We start from the raw sequence: 26424 nt of genomic DNA on the forward strand, positions 1-26424 counted from the left end.
TGCATGTTGCATCTGTGTCAAAAAGATCATTAGGCTTGTTTTCTCTGAGTATTCATGCTCAGCAAGATAGAAATATTTTTCAAATGTCTCAGCTAAGCTCTACTAGGTTTTCAGTGTATACTCTTGAAACAGTAGATAAGTGACTACAGAGCGGCTCTTGCCATATTTTTCTATAAACGTAGCTTTTTAAATGAACAATCTAATGTCAGAAGATTTAAAATTCTCTCTCTGTTTGGTGCAGGAGAGACTAAAATGTCAGTTGTTTGATGCAGCTTCAAAACTATGTTTTAAAAGGTATTAAAACATTTTAAGATGAAACTAAGCTGTTGGAGACATGTATCCAGGATGTGATGCATTTCAGTTAATCAAATTATCAATTCTTAATGTCATCCTATGTTCTAGTTGTCTTTGAGTACTTAAACCCTATAAAAAATGACATTTAGAGGAAGAAAATACTGGGTCTGTGCTCCCCCCACTTATGACTAATAAAGAAGGTCTGATTGTTCTTTTATATTAGAGATTCAGATCCTCTTTAGTCTGGAAGACTCTGTGATGACTGGACACCTGGTAAAATGATGATTTCACTAGTACTAAACAAGAAAAAGTTGAGGAGTTAGGCAAGGAATTAGTCGGACAAAACACTTTTCCAACTTCAGTGACTAATTAACAGTTTGAATAAAAGAAGCATTTGTTAGAGATGCAACACCCTCATACCTTCAATTAAGACATTAGGAGGTTTCAGTGTACATGCCTTATACCTCCTACTAGTCCTCCAACGAAACCAGGGAAGATTAGATGTTATATTCCTGATATTTCTAAGATTAAAAAAATACTAGCAGGAAAAATGAAAGAGTTTAGGCCTTTATACATCATAAAGAAACATAAAAAGAACAAGCGCAGTTGTTTTAAAGTCCTTTGGAGATCACTTTTAAAATAAGAATAGCGGTTAATAGAATTGAAAATTGTAAAGCTAATATAATAAGCTACTGGTACTTTAAAAACACCGAAGTCCAGAGTCTCCTCTGCCTTACACCTTGTGTATTCCGTTACACCTCTGTAAATGGGAGGTAAACTGTTACTAAATCAAAATATCATTTTTGCACAGATTTAAATGTTGACACCGTACCAGACAGTGGAGAATCAGACCCCAACTCTCGTTAATGGATACAAGTAATAATTAATTATTGGAGCCTATCAATACAGCTCACACAGAATTACAGTATTAACTATTTGTAGGAGCCAGAAGGGGAGAGAAATACTTAGATTGTAAACTCTTCAGTGCAAGGACTGTCTGTTTTGTGTTTGTACAATGCCTCGTACAATGGGGTCCTGATCCAGGACTGGGACTCCTAGATGCTACGATAATAAAAATAATAAATAATATTAATAAAGCAAAAAACACAGGCAGATTCTTATCAAATACAGAGTTCAAATTTTTTGCTGCTGAAGGTGATGCAGCTGCACCCATTTTTACAAACAGAGAATTGGTCCACATTGCAACCTAGAAATAGAAGCTATGTGATATAAGCCTGATGTTTTACATCTCCCCCCAAAACAACAACAAAAACAGCCAACCACCAATGAGCCCTGACTTTGTAAAGGGTGTGCTGGAGAAGTCATTGAAAATGAAAGCTGTTTTCTACTTCGCCTTACAAAATATAAAGTAGTACCAGAAAGATATTGTGCTTCCTCAAGCTACTGGCTATAGCAAATGACTTCTAGCTAAAAAAACAAGAAAGAAAAAATACGCATAACTGTGGAAGAAAAGAGAAAGCAGAAGCAGCCTTTGAATCAGAAATACTAAAAAATAAAACTTAGCCCTTATGTTGCATTTTAAATGTTCAAGTCTGTCTACAAACAACTTTTTTGTCCTTTTAGATTTTGTTTGAGCAGAACTTTGAACATTTAAAGTGTAATATAAGTGCTAAGTTGTATTATTTCTTATTCAGAGGCTGGCTATAGAATGTGAGGCTTATTTGTGCTGTTCCTTTTCTTCCCAAGTTATGGTATCTTATTTTTTTTGTTAAGCTGACTTCTTGGTTTTTAAAATTTTTTAAATTTTAAGACTTTAATTTTATGCTGCTAGTCTGTGACTAAACTTGCAGCTGGTAATTCTTCTGGTGACTTTGTCAGTCTCAAAATGACACTAAACCTCACATGGACACATATAATATCCATTTACCACATTATCTTTGGGAAACCAGACCTATAAACAGACACTGGATGTATTAACTTCAGCAACAATTGAATATCTCGTCATGCCATTCCCTTCAGGTTTGGATCTTTCAGCCTTGAGAGTTTCACTAAGCAAAACTAATCAATGGTGTATGAATTTATCTGGTCTTAGTCTGATGATTTATGCCTTTGAGTTAGCAAACTTGATTCTTATTTGTTCCTTGCCTGACCTTCAGGCAGGAATGGTATTTGAGGGCATAGGTTCCTTGAATTCAGTGGCCATGCAAGGGCTTGCCCAGACCTCAGTGGAAATTAAAACAGTTTGGGAAAAGAGACTATATGTAGTGCAGCATGCTCCAGCCTTGTTTCTGACATGCCCCTTCACCAGTGCTTGGAGCAAGACCAGTTTAGAGCCTTTACTCCAGCTGTCCACTGACCAGGAAGGACCTCTGCACAGGCAGTATTAACAGGGAGCTGTTTCACTTTAAAGCCCCCTTCCACTGCCAGAGTGGCATTGGGGGGGTCTTAGTGTAAATAAGGGATTGTCCACACTCAAAATGCTACAGCGGTATCTAGGTCAGTGTTTTCTAAACTTTTCCATGTCATGCACCAAGAGGCCGTTTGCGGTTTTGCCCTGGGACCAGCATGATGGAGAAAGTCTTGGATCAGATCATCTTGGAGCAATTCTTGGAGGTTCTGCCCAGGGGAGCACAGAGCTGGGTAAGGCACTTTCAGTCAACCTTGGGGACAGTGCGGGATGTGAGGGAAGAGGTGGAGCAAACCTAAGCCTTCTTTGAGACCTGTAATAGGACATGCTCTGTCCTCATCCTCTGATGCCCCAGAAACCTCTCAGTCTGTCTAGTAAGTGGCAACTTTATGTGAATTTATTTACATTGCCATCACCAATGCAGTCTCATGCAGCAAAGTATTTACAATGCTTTTTGTCCTTTCCCACGGGTTGTGGGTGCACTCTGGTCTGGGAAGATTGGGTGAGAATAAATAACCTGGATTAACATTTCTCGAGTACATCTTCTGTATCCATGGCGAGACCCATATTTACCCTAACATAAGAATGGCCATACTGGGTCAGACCAAAGGTCCATCTGGACCAGTATTCTGTCTTCTGGCAGTGGTCAATGGCAGGTGCTTCAGAGGGAATGAATAGAACAGGTAATCATCAAGTGATCCATCTCCTGTCACCCATTCCCAGCTTCTGGCAAAATCGAGGCTAGGGACACGATCCCTACCCATCCTGGCTAATAGCCATTGAAAGACCTATCCATGCATTTATCTAGTTATTTTTTGAACCCTGTTATAGTAACCCTACTGCAGAAGTTGAGCTGGAGGTTCAGGGTTGGAGCTCTTCACTGTGTTCGGGGTGGTCAAGGTTCTGCCTTGGCTGATACTTCAGGGGAGAGACTAGTTTGGTTTCTCAGTCCTCATACAGCAGGGGCTAGAACAACCCAGCGCCAGAATGGTTTGAGGTCAAGTAGAAAAGGAAGTAGGAGGGCTAGAGGCTGGAGTAAGAACAGCAAAGGGAGACTGAAAGAGAGATCACAACCTCCCCAAGGACTGAGGGAGCAGCCTAGAAAATGCCAACAAGAGTTGGACAACATAAGCTCCACACAGGGGAAAATCATCAACCAACTAGTCATGTTAGAACAAGAGACCACGTTTGGATGAGGGCTAGGAGGAAAAGCAACAATGTCTGGTCCTGCAGGAAGAACTGGTCTGGGCCCAGATAAGGAAAACTAAACAGGATACCGTGGAGACCCAAACAGAGTCCCAAATTCAACAGGGTGTCATAGGGACCCAGGCAGGACTCTCCGTTAAACAAGACAGCAAGAGGATTCAGACAGGGCCAACATTTACTTCTCATGGTGAGACTGAGGTAGAGAGTCTGTGTGCAGAGACAGAAAAGCCTAGGCATGCAGCATCCCCGAAATCAAGGAGACAGAGATAAGACATTTTGTTGCCTCATCATCCAGTTTTATGAGATCCTTTTGTAGTTCTTCGCAGTCTGCTTCGGACTTAACTATCTTGAGTAGTTTTGTATCATCTGCAAATTTTGCCACCTCACTGTTTACCCGTTTTTCCAGATCATTTATGAATATGTTGAATAGGACTGGTCCTAGTACAGACCCCTGGGGGACACCACTATTTACCGCTCTCCATTTTGAAAACCGACCATTTATTCCAACCCTTTGTTTCCTATCTTTTAACCAGTTAACAATCCATGAGAGGACCTTTCCTCTTATCCCATGACAGCTTACTTTACTTAAGAGCCTTTGGTGAGGGACCTTGTCAAAAGCTTTCTGAAAATCTAAATACACTATATCCATTGGATCCCCCTTGTCCACGTGCTTGTTGACCCCCTCAAAGAATTCTAGTAGGTTGGTGAGGCATGATTTCCCTTTACAAAAACCATGTTGACTCTTCCCCAACAAATGATGTTCTTTTCTCAAGACTAAACAGGTTCAGTTTCTTTAACCTTTCCTCATAGGTCAGGTTTGCTAAACCCTTTTATCATTTTTGTTGTTCTCCTTCTCCTCTGGCCCGTCTCCAATTTGTCAACACATGCTGTCAGCTGCTCAGTCCCCAAGAGCAAGAGGCCCTTGGTGCAGACACTGACCCCTCTGCTGGGCTGGACACTAAATCCACTAAGCGAGACTCCCGGCTCAGGCAATCACTCAAAATGGCCAAAATAAAGGCAAGGGGCAACAGTAACCCCAATCCTACCCCTTCTCCTAGCCCCAACCACTAAGGAGGGGAAACTTGATACTCCCCTATCTTTGACGGTTGGTATAGCCCAATGATGAGCATGATGGGACTTGTAGTACCACTGCGAGGCCTCTGGGAGCTACACGTCGGCCAGCCATGCGCCCGGCGGCGCGGAGATTTCTGGGACCTGTAGTGTTCCAGCCCGTCCTTCAGCATTAGACTAGCAGCGTGGAGAACTACATTTCCCGCGAGGCCTTGCGGTAGCGTTCTGGCCTTGCGCTTGCCGGAGTGTGGCTGGCAGCCGGTACAGCGTGGAGAAGGCTGCGGAGGCCAGCTGGGGAGTCGGGACCCCGGTCGCAAAGGATAGGATGATGGTGAGTATGGGGCTGTGTCCCGCGGGCACCACGGACAGCTGGTGAGAGAGCGAGAGGTTGGGGGTGTGTGTGCATTGTCCCACAGGGCGAGAGGCTGGGGTGGTGGGGGCTGTGCATTGTCCCACAGGGTGAGGGGCTGGGGGGACCAGGGGGCTGTGCATTATCCCACAGGGCGAGGGGCTGGGGCTGGGGTGGTGGGGGCTGTGCATTGTCCCATAGGTGAGGGGCTGGATCCATTTCCTGTCATGCCTTCTGTCAAAGGATCTCAAAACAATTTTCTACCATGGATTCACTGAACTTCACAATGCCTTGTGAAGCTGTTGTTCTCCCCCTTTTAGAAAAGGGGAAGCTGAGGCGCTGAAAGGTAAAGTGACTTGCCCAAGGTTACAGAGTGGGATGGTAGCAGAGCTTGGGAAACACCCTACGTTGACGCCAAGTGCTGTGCTTTAACTAGCATATGGCATGTATGCTCTTGCTCGACTTTGGCCTGTCAATATGGCACGTGCACTTAAGGGGTTCTTCCTTTTTAGGCTGTCCTGTCAGAGGATTTTTGTTTTACAGTGTAGTGACAATTATACCATTGTGTTGAAACAGTACCCAAAGCTATCCAGGATTGGTATAGTACTATAGTCAGTGTCTTGTAAAATGCAGGACTGCTCCAGTGAAAACTGGCACTTTCCCTTGAAAGAACAGGCAAGTTTACTTAGACTTAAATTTTGGCAATTATAAAAATGTTTATAACAAAATTTAAAAATAAGAACTTGGTTCATCTCTTCTCATTGTGTAAGGCAATTGTTCTCAGCCTTTTTGTTTCTGAGGCCTCCTCTAACATGCTATAAAAACTCCATGGCTCACATGTGCCACAATAACTGGTTTTCTGTGTATAAAAGCCAACGCTGGCATAAGGGGGTAGCAACCAGGGCAAATTGCTTGGGGCCCCATGCCACAGGGGCCCCTGCGAAGCTACATTGCTCAGGCTTCGGCTTCACCCCGGGTGGTGGGGATCAGGGTCCTGGGCTTCAGTCTCATTCGGTGGGGCTTCAGCTTTCTGCCCTGGGCCCCAGTGAGTGGCCCTGCTTGGTGGACCCCCTGAAACCAGCTCATGGCCCTGGACCTCTGGTTAAGAATCACTGGTGTAAGGTCCATACACTAATAAGATGTTTGGGATATCCCTGTCTATTGCACAGACAGTGGAAAAAATATTGTTAAGAGATTATGAGTATCCATTTTAATCTCAAATATAGGGATAATTCTGTATCGAGCATTGGAGAACAAGAAGATGTCAGTAGATGGGGTAGATTCGAAACATTTCATCAGGTTATGTAATGCCTTTTGTATGCTTTATAGTCATTCTGTGCCTTTCAATGGCACCCTTTTATTTCAGAGGTCCCCAAACTGTGGGGTGCCCCCACTAGGGGGGGTGCAGAGGAATGTTCTGGGGGGATGGTGGGGGATGGGTCAGCCCCCCACGAGGGCATGGGGAGGGAGCGCTATCCAGCCCTGTTCCACCCCCAGCTCTGCTCCAGCCTCAGCTGCGGCCCCGGCTCTCAGCCCCGCGCCTGGCCCTGCCCTAGCCTCAGCACCTGGCTGCAGCCCCGCCCCCCAGCTTTGGCCCCTGGCCGCGGTTCAGGCCCTGGCCCCAGACCTGCCCCTAGCTGCAGCCCCCTTACCCCTGTCTGCATTTGCCTCCCTCCTGGAAGCCACGGCCCAGCTCCTGGGGGGGAGGGGCACCGACAAGGGTAAGAGGGGGTGTGACCCTGAAAAGTTTGGGGACCACTGCTTTATTTAAGTCTGTGCTCACAAGTGTATTGGGTAATTTACAGACAGGTAAAGGTAGACACAATCCCAACCACAAATTGCTTACAGTCAAGTCCCTGTCCTGAAACCAGTTCCCCTTGAATATTCTTCAACGCTTTGCTGGTCGACCATAGAGATTGTTCGCCAATAGGTCTGTTCCTGTGTGGGACTGCAAGCACTTGATGGGCTGAAAGTCCAATGTCAGAAGACACTTGATGCACCCTTATAATAGGGGGTCTGCCTCTGGGCCGCCTCCACCTCTCGGTGGGTGGAATTTTAGTTCAGATGTTCCCCTTGAATGGTCCCTTGGGATATGTGCTAACTGCTTATGCTAAACTATCTGTTCAACCTTGTATTTAACTGTGACACTGTGAGTACCTTTCTCAGACCTGAGGAAGAGCTCTGTGTAGCTTGAAAGCTTGTCTCTCTCACCAACAAAAGTTGAGCTAATAAAAGATATTACCTCACCCATCTTGTCTCTCTATATATACATTAAACTTTATGCATGTTAGTAGTCTGACTTCAATATTCATAATGTTGGACAATACACAATGAGTGCTAGTAACAAACAATGAGTATACCGAATAGGAAGAAGGAATAAGATCATGTGGTTTCCTCATTTTGTGTAGGTCTTGATGGTTCCAGTAGTTGTGTTTTGTGGGGAAGTATATGTATATGAATGCATTTTTAAAAATGTATCAATGTTCGTTGCTTATAAAATAATGCAACTTAGTTTATTAAAACCTTTTAGTCAAAGATCTTATACTTCACATGCAATAATGCAAGCAGACTCTGCTCTCTTGCACTTGTAGGAAGTATTATTTCCATTTTCTGTAGGGGGAAAATTGAAGCACAGTTAAGTCTGGAGATTTGTCCAGCATTACACAGTGAGGTAGTGAGAGAAATAGGAATAGAGATGCATGACTTGTCATTCCTTGTTCTAACAGCTACTCATGCTACTTCGCACTAGATCCAAGCTGTTTGCCAATATCTAACTCGTTACTTGACAACACAGTAACTGCCCAGGCATAGGCTGTAGCCATGATGTGCTTATAAGGCTTTCTTTGAGGCACATTTGCAAGGCCCTTTGTATGCTACTGATGGCTACATCAAGCCTTCTGTCTTGGAAGAAGAGTATTAATTACTTCCTTTGAGATTCTTGGTCTTATCACATGATTAAATCTTAGGGATACAGCCGTCTGTGGGTCAGTCACTCATCACAATATCAATGTCCTGAAGCTCGTTCAGGCACTATGGTGGCAGGGAACAGTGTGTTCAAGTATTGTCACTCCTTAAGGTGAGGTCAGAGCAATAGTGAAGAGCAGTAATATTTTAAATTCAATAGAAAACCAAAGTTAAGTTAGAAGTATGGTGGAACAAGGCTGGTGAGATCAATCAGCAAGGGCTAATGCCTGTCTGTGGCATAAAGTGGAGATCAAGTTCAATCAGTTTGGAAAGAATGTTAGTGGTTTTGAATTAACTGTTACAATTTGTTGTCCAAGTGGACCCTTTGTTCCAGTGCTTTCATGTTTTAGAATTCATGCTGGTGATAACAAAGCATGCAGTATAGCCTCTTGGTACTTTATCACTCCTGCAACAACGCTCTCTGCCAAAGACTATGTACTGAAAGCCTCGCCATTCTTTTAAAACTATGCAAAATAAACTAACCTGTATTTTATTTTTAAACTTCCTAACTCCTTGGTCTTTAGGGGCACAAATTGAACCAAACCACTTATAGTTTGCTTTGTTTTTTTCCCTAATGTCGGGGATGGGAACTCTGTAATGCACAAGTCCATGGTAATTTAGTTGTGAAGGAAAGACAGATCATTTAGCAATAGGGCTCCAGGACAGGAGGCTTAATTGCAAGTGGCTTCCTAAAACTGACTTGGAGCTAATATGGAGGGAGCATGGTTTAGTTATCTGAGCACATGGGAGTGCGTTAGGAATTTAGGAGTTCTAACCTAATGCAAATCGCGCATCCCTATTTGCTATCATGGAAACTGAGATAGAAAAGTTAATGATACTTCATTTAGGTAGCGAGTTTATGAGGATTCATTAATATTTATAGTAGTGCTTTGTAGATATGCAGCATTATCTGAGTCCTAAACATTTTACAATATTCACTGAATTTTAACCAGGTGACACTAGTTTTAACCTTAAAAAAAAAAAAAATCTTAGGAGAATAGGAGACATATTAAGATTTTGATAGATGGCAGAGTGCTCCAGTTTTGTGTACTCCAGAATGATGATTGGAAATCTGAGATACAGGTCTAATGTCCAATTACAAAATGAATGCAGAACTGTTCTGTGGTATGAGTGCAGAAATATGGTAAATGGTTGGCCAACTGGCTACATTTTTTTTCTCTTGTGTTGAATAGGAACGGAAAGGGACAGCAAAAGTGGACTTCCTGAAGAAAATTGAAAAAGAAATCCAGCGGAAGTGGGATGATGCACGAGTGTTTGAGGTTAACGCATCTGATATTGGGAGCCGGACAAGGTAACACTTTTGTGTGGGGAGGGAAAGCTTCTAAATAGAGCTGGTTGGAATTTCTTTGATGGAAATTTTTTTCAGTCGAAACCCCCACCCCCCCCATTTTCCAACCACTCTGTTTTTACGTAATCCGAAATATTTTTCTGTTTCTACATTATGTGGGAATCCCCGTTGCTGACAGTTTGTAAAGCAGTGACGCATGTATGTTGGCTGAAATACCAATGAGCTGAAAGAGATTTCTTCCATTTCCTTTGTAGCAGCAGATGCTGCTGACAGTGAGTGAGGGTGTTTCTGAGATCCCCTCTGTGACCAGATGATTTCCTATACTTTGTGGTCCTGGTAAAGATTTGTTGGTCTTAATATTTCAATATGGGGCAGTCTGCAGTTCCTGCAAAGCAGATAATTGGTGACCCAAAAGGGGCAAACAATCTCTGAATGCTAAGAGAACTAGTGCAACAAACCATGTGTGGTTATTTTCCTTGTTCAGATTTCAGGAGGATATATGGGGCAGCTGCAATCTCCTATCTTTAATATTCATGATGTTATCCTCCCAAAAGGTCATGGATTTAAATCCAGAACTATTAATGTTTGAAAGTTTCAGACTGCAAAGGAAAGCTACAGGTCAGCACTCCATAGACAATTTTACAGTAATAAATCCTTTTATCTGGAATTCCACGGGGCATTATGGTAACATACAATCATTCTATTCATAAATGGAATAAAAGCTGCTTTGCTAAATTAAGCTGTTTATACTTCTAGTTAGCATGCAGTTCTATTTATTTTGGGGTTTAAGGTCCTATGGCTTTAAACTCTTGGCACGATTTGTAAAAGTTAAAATAGGTGAAACTAGCTAGAACTACCCCAAAACAGAGAGTTTCCAAGTCACTGGTGCAGCTGCCCTGTGCAAACAGATTGTCCTTGAATAGTCTAAATAGGAGTCAACCAAGTCACCAAATAGGGTATGTCTTACATTGTACTGAGCCTGAGCTCTTCTAGATCAGCAGGGGGAGCAAGTTATGAAAGTGAGGGCCTCCTGCTGAGAGCTCTGCTGCCATTCCTGGATTCAGTCCTAGAAACTGACAGCAGGAACATCCCTATCAGTCTTAAATGCTACAATGAGATATAAGGTTTCATAGATTCACATTAATAGATTGTAAGGCCAGAATGAACCATTGTGATGATACAGTCTGACTTACTGCGTAACACAGGCCATATGACTTCCCTGAATTAATTCCTGTTTAAAAAATTCCAGTCTTTATTTCAAAATATTGAAAATGAACATTAACAGTCCAGAGAGCCCGTCAGCCAGCTCTCTTAAAACTTGAATGCAAGTTATCCGCACATGCTGATTTAAAAATCTCTAACTTTAACAGCTGCTGTTTAACATGCTCCTGAGTTATTGTTGGAATGGAAAGTGATATGACTACATCATCAGGCTTTTTTCCAAATACAGAACAGAAATATTTATTGAATACTTCTGCTTTTTCTTCTTTATTGTTGACAATTCTGTCATTTCCGTATGGTAATGGACCAATACCATTGTTCTTAATATAATTAGAAAAATTCCTTATTGTCCTTAATTCTGCTGACCATACATTTTTCATTGTGCCCTTCTGGCTCCCTTATTAGATTTATACGATGCCTAATTTCTAATCTATCTTAGTTGCTATCAGTGCTCCATTTCTTCCTTTTGTTATATGTTGTATTTTTATTTTTTTAAAGTTGTTTTCACTTCCCCTCTAAGCCAGGTTGGTTTTTTAACCAGGGTAGCCTTATTTCTTGACTGGGGCTTCATGGGCATTCATTAAAATGTTCTTAAACAGTTCCCAATTATCATTTATATATTGTGTTTAAATTCTTTCTCACAGCCAATTTGGCTCGTAATTGTTTTCAGCTTTGTGAAACTGACTTTTTTTAAAGCACCCAGTATATAAAATACTAGTTTGGCCTTTTATTCTGTTTGCACAGAAAAAATCAAGTCTTGATTGCTTGTACCTATGCAACCACTAATTTTTAGTTCTGTAATCAATTCCTCTTTATCTGCCAAGATGAGGTCTAATTATAGAATTCCCCCTGCTGAATGCAATATTTTTTTGAGTTAGGTGAGAGGCCACCTCCATGTTACCTTAGTTCCAAAATATTCAGAACTCTAAAGACTATAACTAGGATCCTACCAAATTTATGGTCCATTTTGGTCAATTTCACGGTCATAGGATTTTAAAAATTGTAAATTTCATGATTTCAGCTATTTAAATCTGAAATTTCATGGTGTTGTAAATGTAGGGGTCCTGACCCAAAAAGGAGTTGTGTGTGTGGGTGTCACACAAGGTTATTGTGGGGTAAGGGGTTGGGATACTGCTACCCTTACTTCTGCACTGCTGCTGGTGGCGGCGCTGCCTTCAGAGCTGGGCAGCTGGAGAGCGGCGGCTGCTGGCCGGGAGCTCAGCTCTGAAGGCAGAAGCCACCGCCAGCAGCACCGCAGAAGTAAAGATGGCATAGTATGGTATTGGCACCCTTCTGAGCAGCTGCCTCAGTCAGCTGCTGCCACTCTCTGGCCGCCCATCTCTGAAGGCAGCATTGCAGAAGTAAGGGTGGCGTGGTATGGTATTGCCACCCTTACTTCTGTGCTGCTGCTGATGGGATGCTGCCTTCACAGCTGGGTGCCTGGCTAACAGCTGCCGCTCTCTGGCCACCGCTGTCTGACGGCAGCGCAGAAATAAGGGTGGCAATACTGCGACCCCCTTAAAATAACCTTGTGACCTCCACACAACTGCCTTTTGGGTCAGGACCCCCAATTTGAGAAACATTGGTTTCCCCCATGAAATCTGTTTAGTATAGGGTAAAAGCACAGAAAAGACCAGATTTTACAGGTGGGAGACCAGATTTCATGGTCCATGATGCATTTTTCATGACTGTGAATTTGGTAGGGCTCTAACTATAACCAACAATTTGAATTGTACCTATAAGCACTGGATGCATATCAGCAGAATATGTTTGTGCTTCTGGGAGGAACACCATTCTGTTGGCGAAAACAGGGTGGTCTGGAGATATTGAGTTGTATTTCCAGCTCCGCTTCTGACTCAGGGTAGGATTTTCAAAAGTGCTTAAGTGACTTAGGAGCACAATTCCACTGAAAAGCAGTGGGGCTTATGCTCCTAAATTACTTAGGCAGTTGAGAGAAATCCTTGCTTTTATCTCTCTGTGTCTCAGTGTCACCATCTTTAAAAATGGAGATAAATACCCACATCACAGGGCTGCTGAGGCTTCAGTGTCTGAGGTGTTTTAAGATCCTCAGATGAAAAGCACCATAAACGTGTAAGGTGTGTTATACAATTTGATAGCTGAAATCAGCTGGGACTCTCTTACTAAGAGTCACTAGTTTTGAAGCTGGGTGGGATGGAAGCAGAATGTGCTTATGGGGGGAGAAATGGGGTGTGTCCCTCAGGTCTAGAATCTGCTTTCCTGTCTGTCCATTGGTGCAAAAAAGCCTGTTAGCTGACTCTCAAATCTTGAAACATACCTTATCAGTTTATAATAGGCACCACTACTTTTACCTCTCCTAGTTCTTTAAATTTACTGTGAGAATCATGATGGCTCCCATCTGAATGATAGAGAATATTGTGATTGGATTAACATCCATACTTTTGCTTGAATAAGGCGGCTTGAGTAGGTTGTTCTCTTGTGGTTCTGAGGAGGGAGTCAGTTTTGTTGTCTTCCTGTTATTTGTTTAAATGTTTTCAAGTTATCATACACGTGCCCAGACAATGAGGAGGGTACAAATAAATACACTTTTAAAAACTGATAATATGACTCATAAGGTGGGTGGCTGCATTCTGCACGAGCTGAAGCTTCTGGGCCTGGGTGCTCGGGGTGCTGCCACGCTCACTGGGTTGAAGTGGTTTCCATTATATACAGGGTTTAGAGTGTGGTTCAATGGCTCTCAGTATCCCCACTATAAAAATTGTTCCAGCACCCCTGCTTCTGGGTGGTCTTCAAGATCAGCCCTAAGCAACGACAGTTGTGGTAGTAGCTTGTCCTAGATGTATGATAGGAAATAGCTGCTCTTCCAGGGCTTTTAGACTGTCCTTCCTTCAGAAAACTGCCTTAATGATGCTTTGTGTATTTACTCATTTAATGCATACAGCCATCAATGTAAGAATAACTACACTGGACAATCTGAGAATAGAAATCCATAGCTAATAAAGCTTGAGGGTAAGACTATAAATAAATAAATGGAGATATCCTATCTCCTAGAACTGGAAGGGACCTTGAAAGGTCATCGAGTCCAGCCCCCTGCCTTCACTAGCAGGACCAAGTACTGATTTTGCCCCAGATCCCTAAGTGGCCCCCTCAAGGATTGAACTCACAACCCTGGGTTTAGCAGGCCAATGCTCAAACCACTGAGCTATCCCTCCCCCCCAATAGCATTGTAGGCATTACATATTTATAATAATACATGTTCATACGCTGGGAGAGTGGAATGATAGGTGGAGGAGGATTGAAAGCAAGGCAGAGAGAGGATGTGGGGAGGTGAGCCTAGAATTTTCTAATGTTCCCAGGGCTTAGACATTATCTTGGTTGTTTTGACATGCCAATCTATAATTGTAGCAGTACATAGCACTTTGTATATTCAAAATGCTATGCAAACATTAAATAACCCAATGCTCCTGTGAAGTAGGTCAGTATTATCTTCATTATGCAGATGGGAAAACTGCCCTACAATGTCTTATTACCAAGTTCTCTGATTCATACAAAATCTTTGGGCTAGCAATAAGCTTGAAGAAGACAGTTGTCATGCACCAGTTCCAGATATCACCTTAGATGGTATTTGTCTTGATGATGTTAACCAATTTTGCTACCTTGGCACTACTGTTACCAGCAATGTAGATCTAGATGCTGAGCTCACTAGTAGAATCAGCAAAGCAGCGAGGAACTTTGGTCTTTTGCAAGACAGAGCCTGGAACAATAATAAATTGTCAACTAAAGTGAAAATCCGTATTTATGAGAGAGATTTTTTATCCACTCTTCTATATGGCTCAAAAACACGGACAACTTACGCCACACATACCAAAAGACTAACCAATTTTCGTATCCTATGCTTGCGTAAAATTCTTCAAAGAAGATGGCAAGACAGGGTGACAAATGTGGAAGTGTTAAATTGTGCTGATATGTCATTCCCTGGAATGTTGATTAGTAAGAAAAGACTCAGGTGGCTTGGACATGTCAAGTGAATGCTGGATTACATGATCCTGAAGAGCATGTTGTACTTTGAAGCTCGCAAAGGGTCTGGAAAGAGAGGCAGACTGCTGCAGAGATTTTGGAATGCTTGCAAAGATGATTTAGTATCCTTTGGAATCTCTGTGACTGATTGGAAAGGAGTGCAGAATGCCACTCTGGTTGGTGGAGTCCGTTTGTAGATGGAGTGGGGCATTGCGAGATGGCCTGGATCAAGCTTTGTGATGACTGGCATCAGAGGAGGAAAGGATCTGCTGCTCTGATTCAGAGCATTGCTAGTGTGTGGGTGTGACAGGACTGTCACTTGTGCATTGGACTCGGCAGCCATCAAAGAACTCATCGGCTCATACACCATGCTTTGTAAAGAACATTGGTGCCATTGTTGCAGGTGGGGAATCTGAGGCATAGATAGGTTAAGTAAATGACTTATCCAAGGCTACACATCAAGTCACTGGCAGAATCAGGATTAGAACTCAAGTGTTTCTTGGTTCTTAGTCCACTGGAAGATGCTTCATCTAGTTACCACCTATCTTGTTAGAACAGTATTCAGTTTATTTATGAAGACATTTTGCTTATAACCAAATAGATGTTGTTGCTGGGGACACTTACGTTATCGTAGTTGTGGATCTACGGTAGCTAAACCGTTTATTTAAGCCTGTTTGTTTAATAGATTCATTCATTTAAAATAATAGGTGGTGCTAGTCTCTTATTCTGAAATTCACTTTAAAAGCTAGTTATGGTGGCCTTTTAAACATCTTTTTAATCCTTCCTCAGTAAAGGGAAGTACTTCGTCACCTTTCCATACCCATATATGAATGGTCGCCTTCACCTGGGACACACGTTTTCTTTATCTAAATGTGAGGTAAGAATTTTTCTTTCCTAATAGCTTTTTATTTTAATGCCTCCTCAGAGCAAATGTTGTTGAGCCACCAGAGTGCCTCACTTATTATTCTCTTGTCTTAGTAATAACAAAGACTTAAGATGCCAAGTTTTCTGTTTTCACTCCATTTTAATGTCTCTGTCCTTACATAAGTAAGTAATCCAGTAAGTAAAAAGTAAAATGTTTCTAATCCCAGCAGATTGTGAGATGTTGGACCTTAAAGCCAGATCATTCTGATTATCCCGTCTTGTATTCTTTGTACTCCCATTTCAAATTCGTCATGATTTTAACAGCTGCTTTCTCGCATGAGTTAGAAGATTAAGGTCTGAGATTTCCAAAGAAACCTCAACACATCTTTCTTTTGTGCAAGCTCTAACACCCACGTCCAAGTGTTTTTAAATCCTAACAGCTGTGCATGCACAAAATCCGCCATCTGTGTGCATATGTGTTTGTGCACACACTTGTTCATATCCAAAAGTAGACTATTTTCTGAAATTCTACCACTAGAGAGACGGTATAAAGCAATGATTTCTAGTTATACTGGTTTTCATAGTATTGTCTGCTGAAATCATACTGGATTTGAAGCGTGGATGGCATAAGAGAGTCGCCATAATCACAACTGAAATATTTGTTCAAGGTGCACTGTTTGTGACTTTCAGGGCTAGAGAAGAATGATACATAATATGGGAAAGATGAGAATTCCAACTTTCCTAATGGTGCACAACATGAATTCTATCCCTGAAGTTCAGAGATATGACATCTTAACTACCATTTGATCCTTCTGTTTAGCAGTGTCTTTTTGGCACTCATACAGGCTGAACAGACCATGTCATTCATTAATGTATTATTCATTGTTATCTACTTGACACTGTTTTTTCCTCTTTGTTGATCTGTGCCAATTGAACAGGAACATTATAAGGCGAACTGCTATTCCCTTTCCTTTCTTAATATAAATATTTGTGAAGAAGAGTATTAGTCTAGATCATTAGAATAATTTTATAGAATTTCACTGCTTATTTAGTGAAAGTACAATGGGTGTTATACTTAAGTTCATGCTCACCTTCCTAATGTACCGTGTCTTGGAGTGAACAGTTTATATAAAATTATGATACTGCTGTGCACTCTTTTCATCCATGGAAACTCAGTGCTTTACAAACATTAGTCAGTCAAGTCTTGTGGGATCTGTCATATAGGTAAATATTGATTTCGCTTTTCAGATGGGGCACCTGAGATAGAGACTGAATGAATTGCTCAAGGTTTCACAGCAAGTCAATGGCAGAACTGGGAATATAGTCCTGATTTCCATTCCTTCACTCAGATCATTAGACAGTATTCACTGCTTTGTGTATTTTTAGTAATTTTGACTGCAAAATGAATCTGAGTCAGAGGTTAAGGACTTAGTGTGTCAAGTCACCTGTTATAGCTTTTTGCAGTTATTGCTTCATATTTCTGATGGATGCCTTTTTTTTTTTTAAACTTTCTGTAGTTTGCAGTTGGGTATCAAAGGCTAAAAGGAAAGAATTGCCTGTTCCCATTTGGCCTGCATTGTACTGGCATGCCTATTAAGGTAAGACTGCTCTGAGTTACTAAGGTCTCTTCAGCATAGTTCTGTATTTAAGTGAAGTTTTCAGTTAGGCCTACACTGCATATTCAAAGTATTGATTGAACTGATTGAAGAATGCATAGATGCAGTTTGAACTGAAACCTGTCAATTTTTAGGATTTTTACAGTGTGAAAGCATGGCTGAATTTGAATTGAAAAGTATCTCCTGTGGGCACTTCTGGAAGTTAACACCCTTGTCTCAAACCAAAGTGTTTAGATCATATTTACATCCTTTCCACACCCACACTGATGTGTGGCATTCCCTGTCATAATAGGTACAGACAGAATCCACAGTACTTGGATTTGGACAATTCCTAGGATGAGGATGGTATTTTAGATTATAGTGGATAGGATTAGATCCTTGCCATGGTAATTCTAGCTGACATGCATAGGATGGAATTGATTGCTATGTTGTTCTCCAGTGTACGCAGCCAGGGAGCTGGTGGGGTACATCTCTGCTCTGATGCCTTATATATTTATTTATTAATAAATATATATTGCAATAGGACCTAAAGGCCACAACTAGGTTTATTATGTACAAACACCTAATGAATGACTTACTACGAAGATCTTACAATCTGAGTCATTTGGGTGTATCCAATGTTATCAGTGCACGAAGGCCTTTTAATAATCTATTTTCATGTTCTAAAGTTACTTCATAGCTGCAAAACTTACAAGCAAATTATGTCTTTGTTCCTGCGTAGCTAACATTGCTTATGCACCTAGGACTATGATAAAATTGAGCAGTGACTAATAATATTTTTTATTGATTAATGGTTAATAAGCTGTCCTGATTATAACTGAGGCTTGATAATTGCTTTCCTATCTCCATCACTAATTAAAATATGAAGTGGAGGAGAATTTTTTTCAATTCCTAGCCAGTGGTCAAAGATGGGCAAGTTAGTAGTGAATTAGGGGGAATTAGTGAACTACAAGCCAGGACACTTGCAACTTATCATGAGTCTCCAGAAGTGGTTTAAATTGCTCTAGTGGAAAGGCAGATCAAAAGCTGAGTCCTGAGTTAAAAAATATTATAAATGTAGTCTTTCAAGTACATAAATAATTGATATAAAAATCAGTCATTGATAATTGTTCCAGCCTTAGCCACTGAGCAGTTCTGATAGGTTACCAATGACTTTTTATTTAGGCATGTGCAGATAAGCTGAAAAGAGAAATGGAATTATATGGCTGCCCACCTGAGTTCCCTGATGAGGAGGAGGAAGAGGAGGAAATGGCTGCTAGAGGAGAGGAGGAAGTGGTCATCAGAGACAAGGCAAAAGGCAAAAAGGTAACGTTTTGTATCAAACCTTTCTGAAAGTATTTGTATAAATACATATGGGCACATGGCATATATACCTATGCACGTGAAATGTAAACATGGAGATTTTTAGTGTACATTTGTTAAAGCTATTTTTTCACTTTAATGTAGTGCTTTAATGTTGGCTTTGAAAAGATGCTTTAATTACATGGTCTTCAGAATCTCATTTTAATGCATAAAAGCGTTCTAATGATGAGCTTTCTTAGACTCTTCAATAGTCTGAGGGAAATGGAGTCTGCCCCCTTGCTTGGGATGTTGAAAAGGACACTGGACAAAGCACTTGAAAACATACTGAAGGAAACAATCCTGCTCTGTCAGTGTGATGGATTAGACGACCTAACTGGTAGTTCCATCTCCAGATTTTCTGATGACTCTCTGGGCTAAATTGAGAGTCAAACTCTGGCTAGATGTATCCAGTACAACCATATTCAAAAGAGTGGCTTATCAAACAAACTATTAAGGAGATTTATGAATTTGGGAAGATGCAAGAAATATTAGGGCCAGGGAAAACTTAAATTTTGGGGGGTTAAGTCTTGTTCCACACAGATTAATTTATTGTTTGTTAGATAATTTGTGAGCAAAGGATTTTGGACACAGTCTGTTCTCTCCATGTGCATATATGTGTGAAAAACAGATCTTGCATAAGGCGTTGTCTACACTGGCAACTGAACGACAAAACTTTTGTTGTTCAGAGGTGTTAAAAAACCACACCCGCGAAAGACAAAAGTTTTCTCTACGAAAAGGGCTGGTGTGAACAACGCTTTGTCGGCAGGAGCGCTCTCCTGCCAACAAAGCTACCGCCGCTCGTTGGGGGTGGATGTTTTTTGTCGGTGGGAGAACTCTCTCCTCTCTCAAACATCGTCTACACTGCGTGCCTTTTAGTGGCACGGCTGTAGTGGCACAACCGTCTCGCTAAAAGGTGCGTAGTGTAGACAAAGCCTAATTTGGCCTGTGGCAAGCGAATATTTTGTTTTGTTTCTCCACAATCTTCAATCTTAATTTCCAGCTATTTGTCCCTAGCATGTGCAAGCAAAATAGGAGCAGAAGAGATTATCAATCAATCAGAAGGATCCAGAGCAGAGCTACTTAACCTTTTCCTGCAAACGTATCTTTACTAGACCAAGACCTTGCCTGTACCCAGGCAGTGCTTGCTAACTGCCCCACAGCATGCCCTGATCTCTGAAAGTATTTGGACTGATCTGAACTTCATTCTCATGGCTGCAGCATGTTAGAGTAGACACATGTGAATGTGAGGCAGACTGTGAGTATATACCAGCACCCATCGCAGTGTATCCTCATTAAATCAGAGAAAGGCAGCCAAACTAGCAGTACTAGTATGCATCTCAATGATTGGAAGGTGTTCTGTTAGGATTGAATGATTCCCTGCAGGAGAAGAAACAGTGAGACATGCTTGGATGTTCTTTTGTTCATTATACTTGTCTTTTTAGAGTAAAGCTGCTGCCAAGACGGGCTCTTCCAAGTACCAGTGGGGGATCATGAAGTCTTTGGGTCTCTCTGATGAAGAAATAGTGAAGTTTTCAGAGGCTGAGCATTGGCTTGATTACTTCCCACCCCTTGCTCTCCAGGACCTAAAGAGCATGGGGCTGAAGGTACATGTTTAAAATCTAAAATGCTGTTACAAACATGAATTCTCTAACTGATTTTACTAAATTAATGTTGAGATCTCTTCTCCCCTTGATGTGTTTGCCTAACATTAGTGGCAGTGCAGTAAGTATTGGAACATCCAAAGTGCTATAAAGCATTAATTAAGCTTCACAATATCCTTGTATGATCAGTAAGTATTATCTCAATTTTACAGCTAATGCACAAAGATTACCTGAAACACTGAAGGTCATATAGCAAGACAGGAATAGAACCCACTGTGTATTGCCCCAGAAGATATGTCAAATGCCAAATTATCCCTGCAGTTACTTCCACATCACACAGGAAACTCTCAATGCCAAATTGCTTTCTAGTGATGGAATTCCTTCATTTTTAGGACCCTGGCTTACAAGTGACTTGATGGTGGTGCAAGTAATTGATAGGTTTTTTTTCTGCTATCCACGACTTCCCGCTGCGTCAGATCCTGCCCCGGTGGTTGATAGCCAAAAGTTGTTGCTGTCTCACGTCTGTGCATTGATTTGTTATTAGTACTACTGTGGCTCCTTTGGGCAGTCTCTGTAGAAAATCCAAGGACTGAATGTATATTGAAGACAGAGCTGCCTCAACAACCCTCGAGGGAGTCTCTTCCACGTTACAGTTGACTCGCTGTTTTTCTAACTGGTTGGGAAACTTTCACTTTGTTTCTCGTGGCTGCACCTGTTCTGTGGATAGAGAGGATGTCAGATTTTTAGTTCTTTTAATCCGGCCCTTTTCACCATCAAAAAACTTATTTAAATACAGAGAAATAACTGAGGGGAGTCTGTTCATTTATTTATTTTTAAAAATGCCATCTCCCTGAGCTTCAGTGTTGGAAGTTTGCTTGTCCATAAAGGAGTGAGTGAGTGAGTGAGTGTGTGTGTGTGTGTACACACGATGTGATTTTTATATAATCATACCTTACTTTTCTTTGAAGATTTGGGGGTGAAAGGTGCTACAGATCATTTACATGCGATGCCATTTACAGGCAGCCCCCTCTAGGGTGTAGCATAGCCTCCAGGTAGATAACATGCAAAATACATGCAGAGGAGAAAGAGAATCCATAAAGGACATCAGAGAAGTATGTCCCCACCACCCTGGTCTTACAAAAAGTGCCATGGAGCAAACTGAAGACAGAACCCAGGCTTTTGAAGGTCTTTTCTGAAAGACCCACATGCAATCAACTGCATAGACTTTATATATACATACAAGTGTCAGACAATCAAAGGTTGTTGTTTTTTTAATTTCATGGAGCAGGTACCTTGTGGGGTTTGAATAAGCATAGCAAATGAGTGAGATGAAACAAGTGTTCTGTGTGTGAATGTTCACAGAAATCTTTGGCTGGATTTGCTTAGCTGTTACTTGCATATCTTTCCAGGTGGATTGGAGGCGTTCTTTCATTACCACTGATGTTAACCCTTATTACGACTCATTTGTACGGTGGCAATTTTTAACACTGAAGGAAAGAAATAAAATTAAATTTGGGAAACGGTAAATATGCTCTCTTTAATTTACTATTAAGAACCTAGCAAAAAATGTAAATTTCCCCCCAGGCACTGCTTGAAAAAGTTGGGTATAATATTATGTGTCTCTGTGACTTAGTGATAATCATTTTGTAATTTATACAGACTCACCCCAGCAAGCCCTCTGAATGCAGATGTCCCACCGAAGTTAGTGGGGCTACTATGCTCAGCCAGCTGTCCAATTGGGTCCTTAGGCTTCAGGGGTGAGGTTTTTAAAAGCTTTCAATATTTACCTAACTTTGCTTCCATTGATATCTCATTGACTTTAATGGTAGCAGAGTTAAGCAAATTGAGTGCTATTGAAAATCCCACCCAAAGTTCTTTGTGCCAGGGACCTTCTCCTCCTCCTTGTCTGTAGATTGGCATGCATACCCCTTAATGAAATAATTTACTGTGTCTCCTAGGTATACAATTTATTCTCCAAAAGATGGACAACCTTGCATGGATCATGACAGACAAACTGGAGAGGTAATGTATTTTATTTGACACAGGTTCTTTGTACATTGTATGTATCTTTTAAATAATGAAGAAGTATGCTCTTTGCTGAAAATGATTATTAAATATATTTTCATATTGACTTATCTGATCTCAAGCTATTCATACATGGGAAGCTTGGATGTCTCTAGAAAAAATAATAATTGTTGTGACACATACAATAGATAGTGTTAACTTTAGCCAGTTTTCTCTGAGTGATAATCTGGCAGTTGATGTCCTGACTTTCACAAGAGCATGATTCAATGCCCCCTGAAGTCCAATTCATTTACTTTAGTGGTGTAATATAATAGCCTAGATGAGTAAGGTGTTTGATCAGTAGGAATAAATAGGACTCTGTCCTGCAGTCTGTATGCTGCTAAGCTCCCATTGACATCAGTGGACTCCAATATAAGATCCTGAAATAGCATTTGAATTGTGCTACTACAAAATGTAGAATTGATTTTTGGGAAATGGTACTTTTGCTGCATGAGTGGACTTTTATATTTACTGGTCTGTTTGTGTGACACTTAGGGTGTTGGACCTCAAGAATATACGTTAATAAAAATGAAGGTGGTAGAGCCTTACCCTGCAAAGCTAAGGTAGGTCTCATAGATTCATGGATTTTCTGGCCAGAAGGAACCATTAGATCATCTAGTGTTACCTCCTGTATAACATAAACCACAGAATTTCAACCATTACCTCTGCATTGAGCCTAATACCTTGTATTTGACTAAAACATATCTTCCTGAAAGCCATCAAGTCTCCTTTATAAATGTATTTAAGAGGGATCCAGTCTCCTTAATTAAAAAAAAAAAAAAATTGTTCAGGAAAACCTTTAAGTTGAACTCAAAAGCCGTTTTTAATAAATATTTAAAATTGGTAATAGTGTGTAGCGCAGAAATTTACAGTAAAACATAATTGTGCAATATTGTTTTTTTCTTACTTTTCTTATTCACCTGTCAAGTCCTGGATTTTTTCTCTCTTGTAATTAATATTTAAAATGCACTTCCCATAGACTCAAATTTTAAGGCCAGTGGGGACCATCGTGATCATCTAGTTTGACTTCCTGCAAATCACAGGCCACAGAACCTCATCCACCCACTCCTGTAATAGACCCCACAACCTCTGGCTGACTTACTGGAGTTGTCAAATCATAATTTAAAGAATTCAAGTTACAGAGAATCCACCATTTACTTTAGTTTAAACGAGCAAGTGATCTGTGTCCCATGCTGCAGAGGAAGTGAAAACCCACCAGGGTGTCTGCCAATCTGACCTGGGGGAAAATTCCTTCCTGACCCCAAATATGGCAGTCAGTTAAACCCTGAGCATGTTGGCAAGACCCACCAACTAGACCCCTGGGAAAGAATTCTCTAACTCAGTGCCCTGCTCATCTAGTATGTCATCTCTGGCTGTTGTGTATATTTGCTACTAGCAGTCACAGATTGCATACAATGGCATGTGCACCATCATACTTATCCCCTCAATAAAGTTATCAAGCTCAGTCTTAAATCAAGTTAGGTTTTTTGCCCCCATTGCTAGTCTGTTCCAGAACTTCACTTCTCTGATGGTTAGAAACCTTCGTCTAATTTCATGCCTAAACTTGTTGATGGCCAGTTTATATCCATTTGTTCTTATGTCAACATTGACGCTTAAACACTAGAGAGGGAGAGAAGTTATCCCTCTGATGTATTTATAGAGAGCAATCATATCTCCCCTCAATATTCGTTTGGTTAGGCTAAACAAGCAAAGTTTTTTGAGTCTCCTCTCATAAGGTAGGTTTTCCATTCCTCTGATCATCCCAGTAGCCCTTCTCTGCACCTTTTCCAGTTTGAATTAATCTTTCTTAAACATAAGAGACCAGAACTGCACACAATATTCCGGATGAGGTCTCACCAATGCCTTGTATAATGGCAATAATACTTCCCTATCTCTACTGGAAATATCTTGCCTGATGCATCCTAGGATTGCATTAGCCTTTTTCATGGTTGCATCATAATGGCGTCTCATGCTCATGCTATGATCAACTGATACACCTTTCTCCTTCTCTGTCACTTCCAACTGATAAGCTTATAGCAAAACATTTTTGTAGTTAGTCCCAAAGTGCATGATCTTGCACTTTGCACTATTAAATTTCATCCCATTTCTATGACTTCAGTTTTCAAGATCCTCCAGCTTTTGTGAGATAGTTCAGTTCTACTCCCAACTTTGTGTCATCCACAAATTTTATTAGCATACTCCCACTTCTTATGCCTCGGTCATGAATGAAAATGTTAAATAAGATTGGTCCCAAGACCGATCCCTGAGAAACTCCACTAGTAACTTCCCTCTTGCCTAATGGGTCACCTTTCAGTATGACCTGTTGTAGTCTCCCCTTTATCCACCTTTTAATTCTCACATTAATCCCCATCTTCTCCAATTTAACTAATAATTTCCCAGGTAGAACTGTATCAGGTGTATTACTGAAATCCAGGTAGATTAGAGCTACTGCATTTCCTTTGTCTAAAAAATCAGTTATTTTCTCAAAGAGATCAGGTTGGTCTGGCACGATCTACTTTTTGTAAAACTATGTTGTATTTTATCCCAATTATCGTTTACCTCTGTCCTTAACTACTTTCTCTTTCAAAATTTGTTTTCATACGTGACAGATTGTCTCCCTGTGTGTGCTCAGTTTCACATCTAGTGACTTAATTGACAGTTTACTGCTCTTTATTCCTCTTGGCCAATAGTGACCTTTACTGGGAAGAGAAAAGTGCTTTGGCTAAGATTTTTCAAAAGTGATGACTGGAGACTCCTTAAAGGGGCCTGATTTTCAGAAAGTGCTGAACATCCATCACTTGAAAATTGGGCTCCTTTAAAGTGTCTCAAGTTGGGCACCCAACTTGTGAAAGTCTTGTTTGTTGTCTTGAGACAGTGTATTCATGAATCTAAATAAAGACTCACTAAATTCTACAGTATTAGATTAAGTGAAAAAGCCTAATAGACCATCCTGATTCATCCCTTACAGAACTTTCCTTAGGGGTAGGTTTAGCTTGTGAGTAATTAGACTCTGTAATAACCCGAGTTTTCTTATTTTAATGTGCCCTATCTTATTTTAGTGGCCTTAAAGGAAAAAATATCTTCTTGGTGGCAGCTACTCTCAGACCAGAGACCATGTTTGGACAGACTAACTGTTGGGTTCGCCCAGATATGAAGTACATTGGCTTTGAGACTGTGAATGGGGATATTTTTATCTGCACCCAAAGAGCTGCCAGGAACATGTCCTACCAGGGCTTTACAAAAGATAACGGAGTGGTACCTGTCGTCAAGGAGCTGATGGGAGAGGTGAGCATCTTGCAGCTTATAGGCCAAGTTATGGACTCCTGCAGGAGTTGTGCTTTGCCTACTTATGGCACACAAACTTGATGACACTTTAATCTATATTGGTAGCTTTTTGGTGAGTGTTAAGTGACCAAATAAAGAACGGGGAGGAGATTACCAGACTAGTGCAGCTGTTTAATCTATGAACAAATGTGTCAATGTTGCCACAATCTTATTTGAGAACTAATGGCACAAGTAATGTGTGTTGCAGTATGTAAAGCAGTGACTCGTTATTTTTACTACAAAGAATGGAGGGGAAATAATAGTTAGTTAGAAAGAGTTAAATGAGTCCAGGACCATTCTCTACTGAAATACCCAGTTCACCCTGGGTGAGAATAGCTACTTCCTTTGACTGCTCCCTGTCTTTAAGGCTTTAGAATGCTTGGGCCAGGTGTTCAGCATATTTAGCTTCACAAACAGTGAATAAAAATGCTGACCCAATGGCATTTATTCAACATAACAATGCAATATGGGGTGTGCCATTCTACATCACTGTCTAACTAGAATGCCACCTGCTAAAACTTGATGCACTGGATCTCCTGACAATGTCCTTTGTGTTACTAAGTCACATGAAGGACAGAAAGTGGAATATTCTATTCCATCTTGTTAAAGATAGAATCCATATAAATTGGAGGTGGGGAAGACTGCTAGGACCCCTACTCCAACCTTTTGTCAATGCATGAATGGTCCTCACAATATGAGTGCTTTTCCAGTCCTTCATTCAATTTAGCTATAAATTTCTCAGTTCCTTCCTCCATTTTCTTTGGGAGACTATTTTTCAGTCTAATAGTCCTCTGGAAGTTTTTCCTGATATTCGGCATTTAACCCTCTTTCACCTA

At 41.0% G+C, this 26424-nt stretch overlaps 1 protein-coding gene across 1 annotated transcript in view; it reads left to right on the plus strand.

Moving 5' to 3' along the window:
* Positions 1-5181: 5181 nt before the first annotated feature.
* LARS (leucyl-tRNA synthetase) overlaps positions 5182-26424 on the plus strand; it is a 49777-nt gene continuing 28534 nt past the window's right edge. Inside the window, exons 1-10 of the mRNA XM_026659463.1 lie at positions 5182-5270; positions 9446-9564; positions 15568-15655; positions 17160-17240; positions 18423-18563; positions 20042-20203; positions 21610-21722; positions 22159-22222; positions 22760-22827; positions 25324-25549. Coding sequence (XP_026515248.1) covers positions 5265-5270; positions 9446-9564; positions 15568-15655; positions 17160-17240; positions 18423-18563; positions 20042-20203; positions 21610-21722; positions 22159-22222; positions 22760-22827; positions 25324-25549 — 1068 coding nt within the window. The 5' untranslated portion in view covers positions 5182-5264. The remainder of the gene's footprint in view (positions 5271-9445; positions 9565-15567; positions 15656-17159; positions 17241-18422; positions 18564-20041; positions 20204-21609; positions 21723-22158; positions 22223-22759; positions 22828-25323; positions 25550-26424) is intronic.

The sequence above is a fragment of the Terrapene carolina genome, unplaced genomic scaffold (assembly GCF_002925995.2).
Source record: "Terrapene carolina triunguis isolate 2854851 unplaced genomic scaffold, T_m_triunguis-2.0 Scaffold629, whole genome shotgun sequence".
Taxonomy (NCBI): domain Eukaryota; kingdom Metazoa; phylum Chordata; order Testudines; family Emydidae; genus Terrapene; species Terrapene triunguis.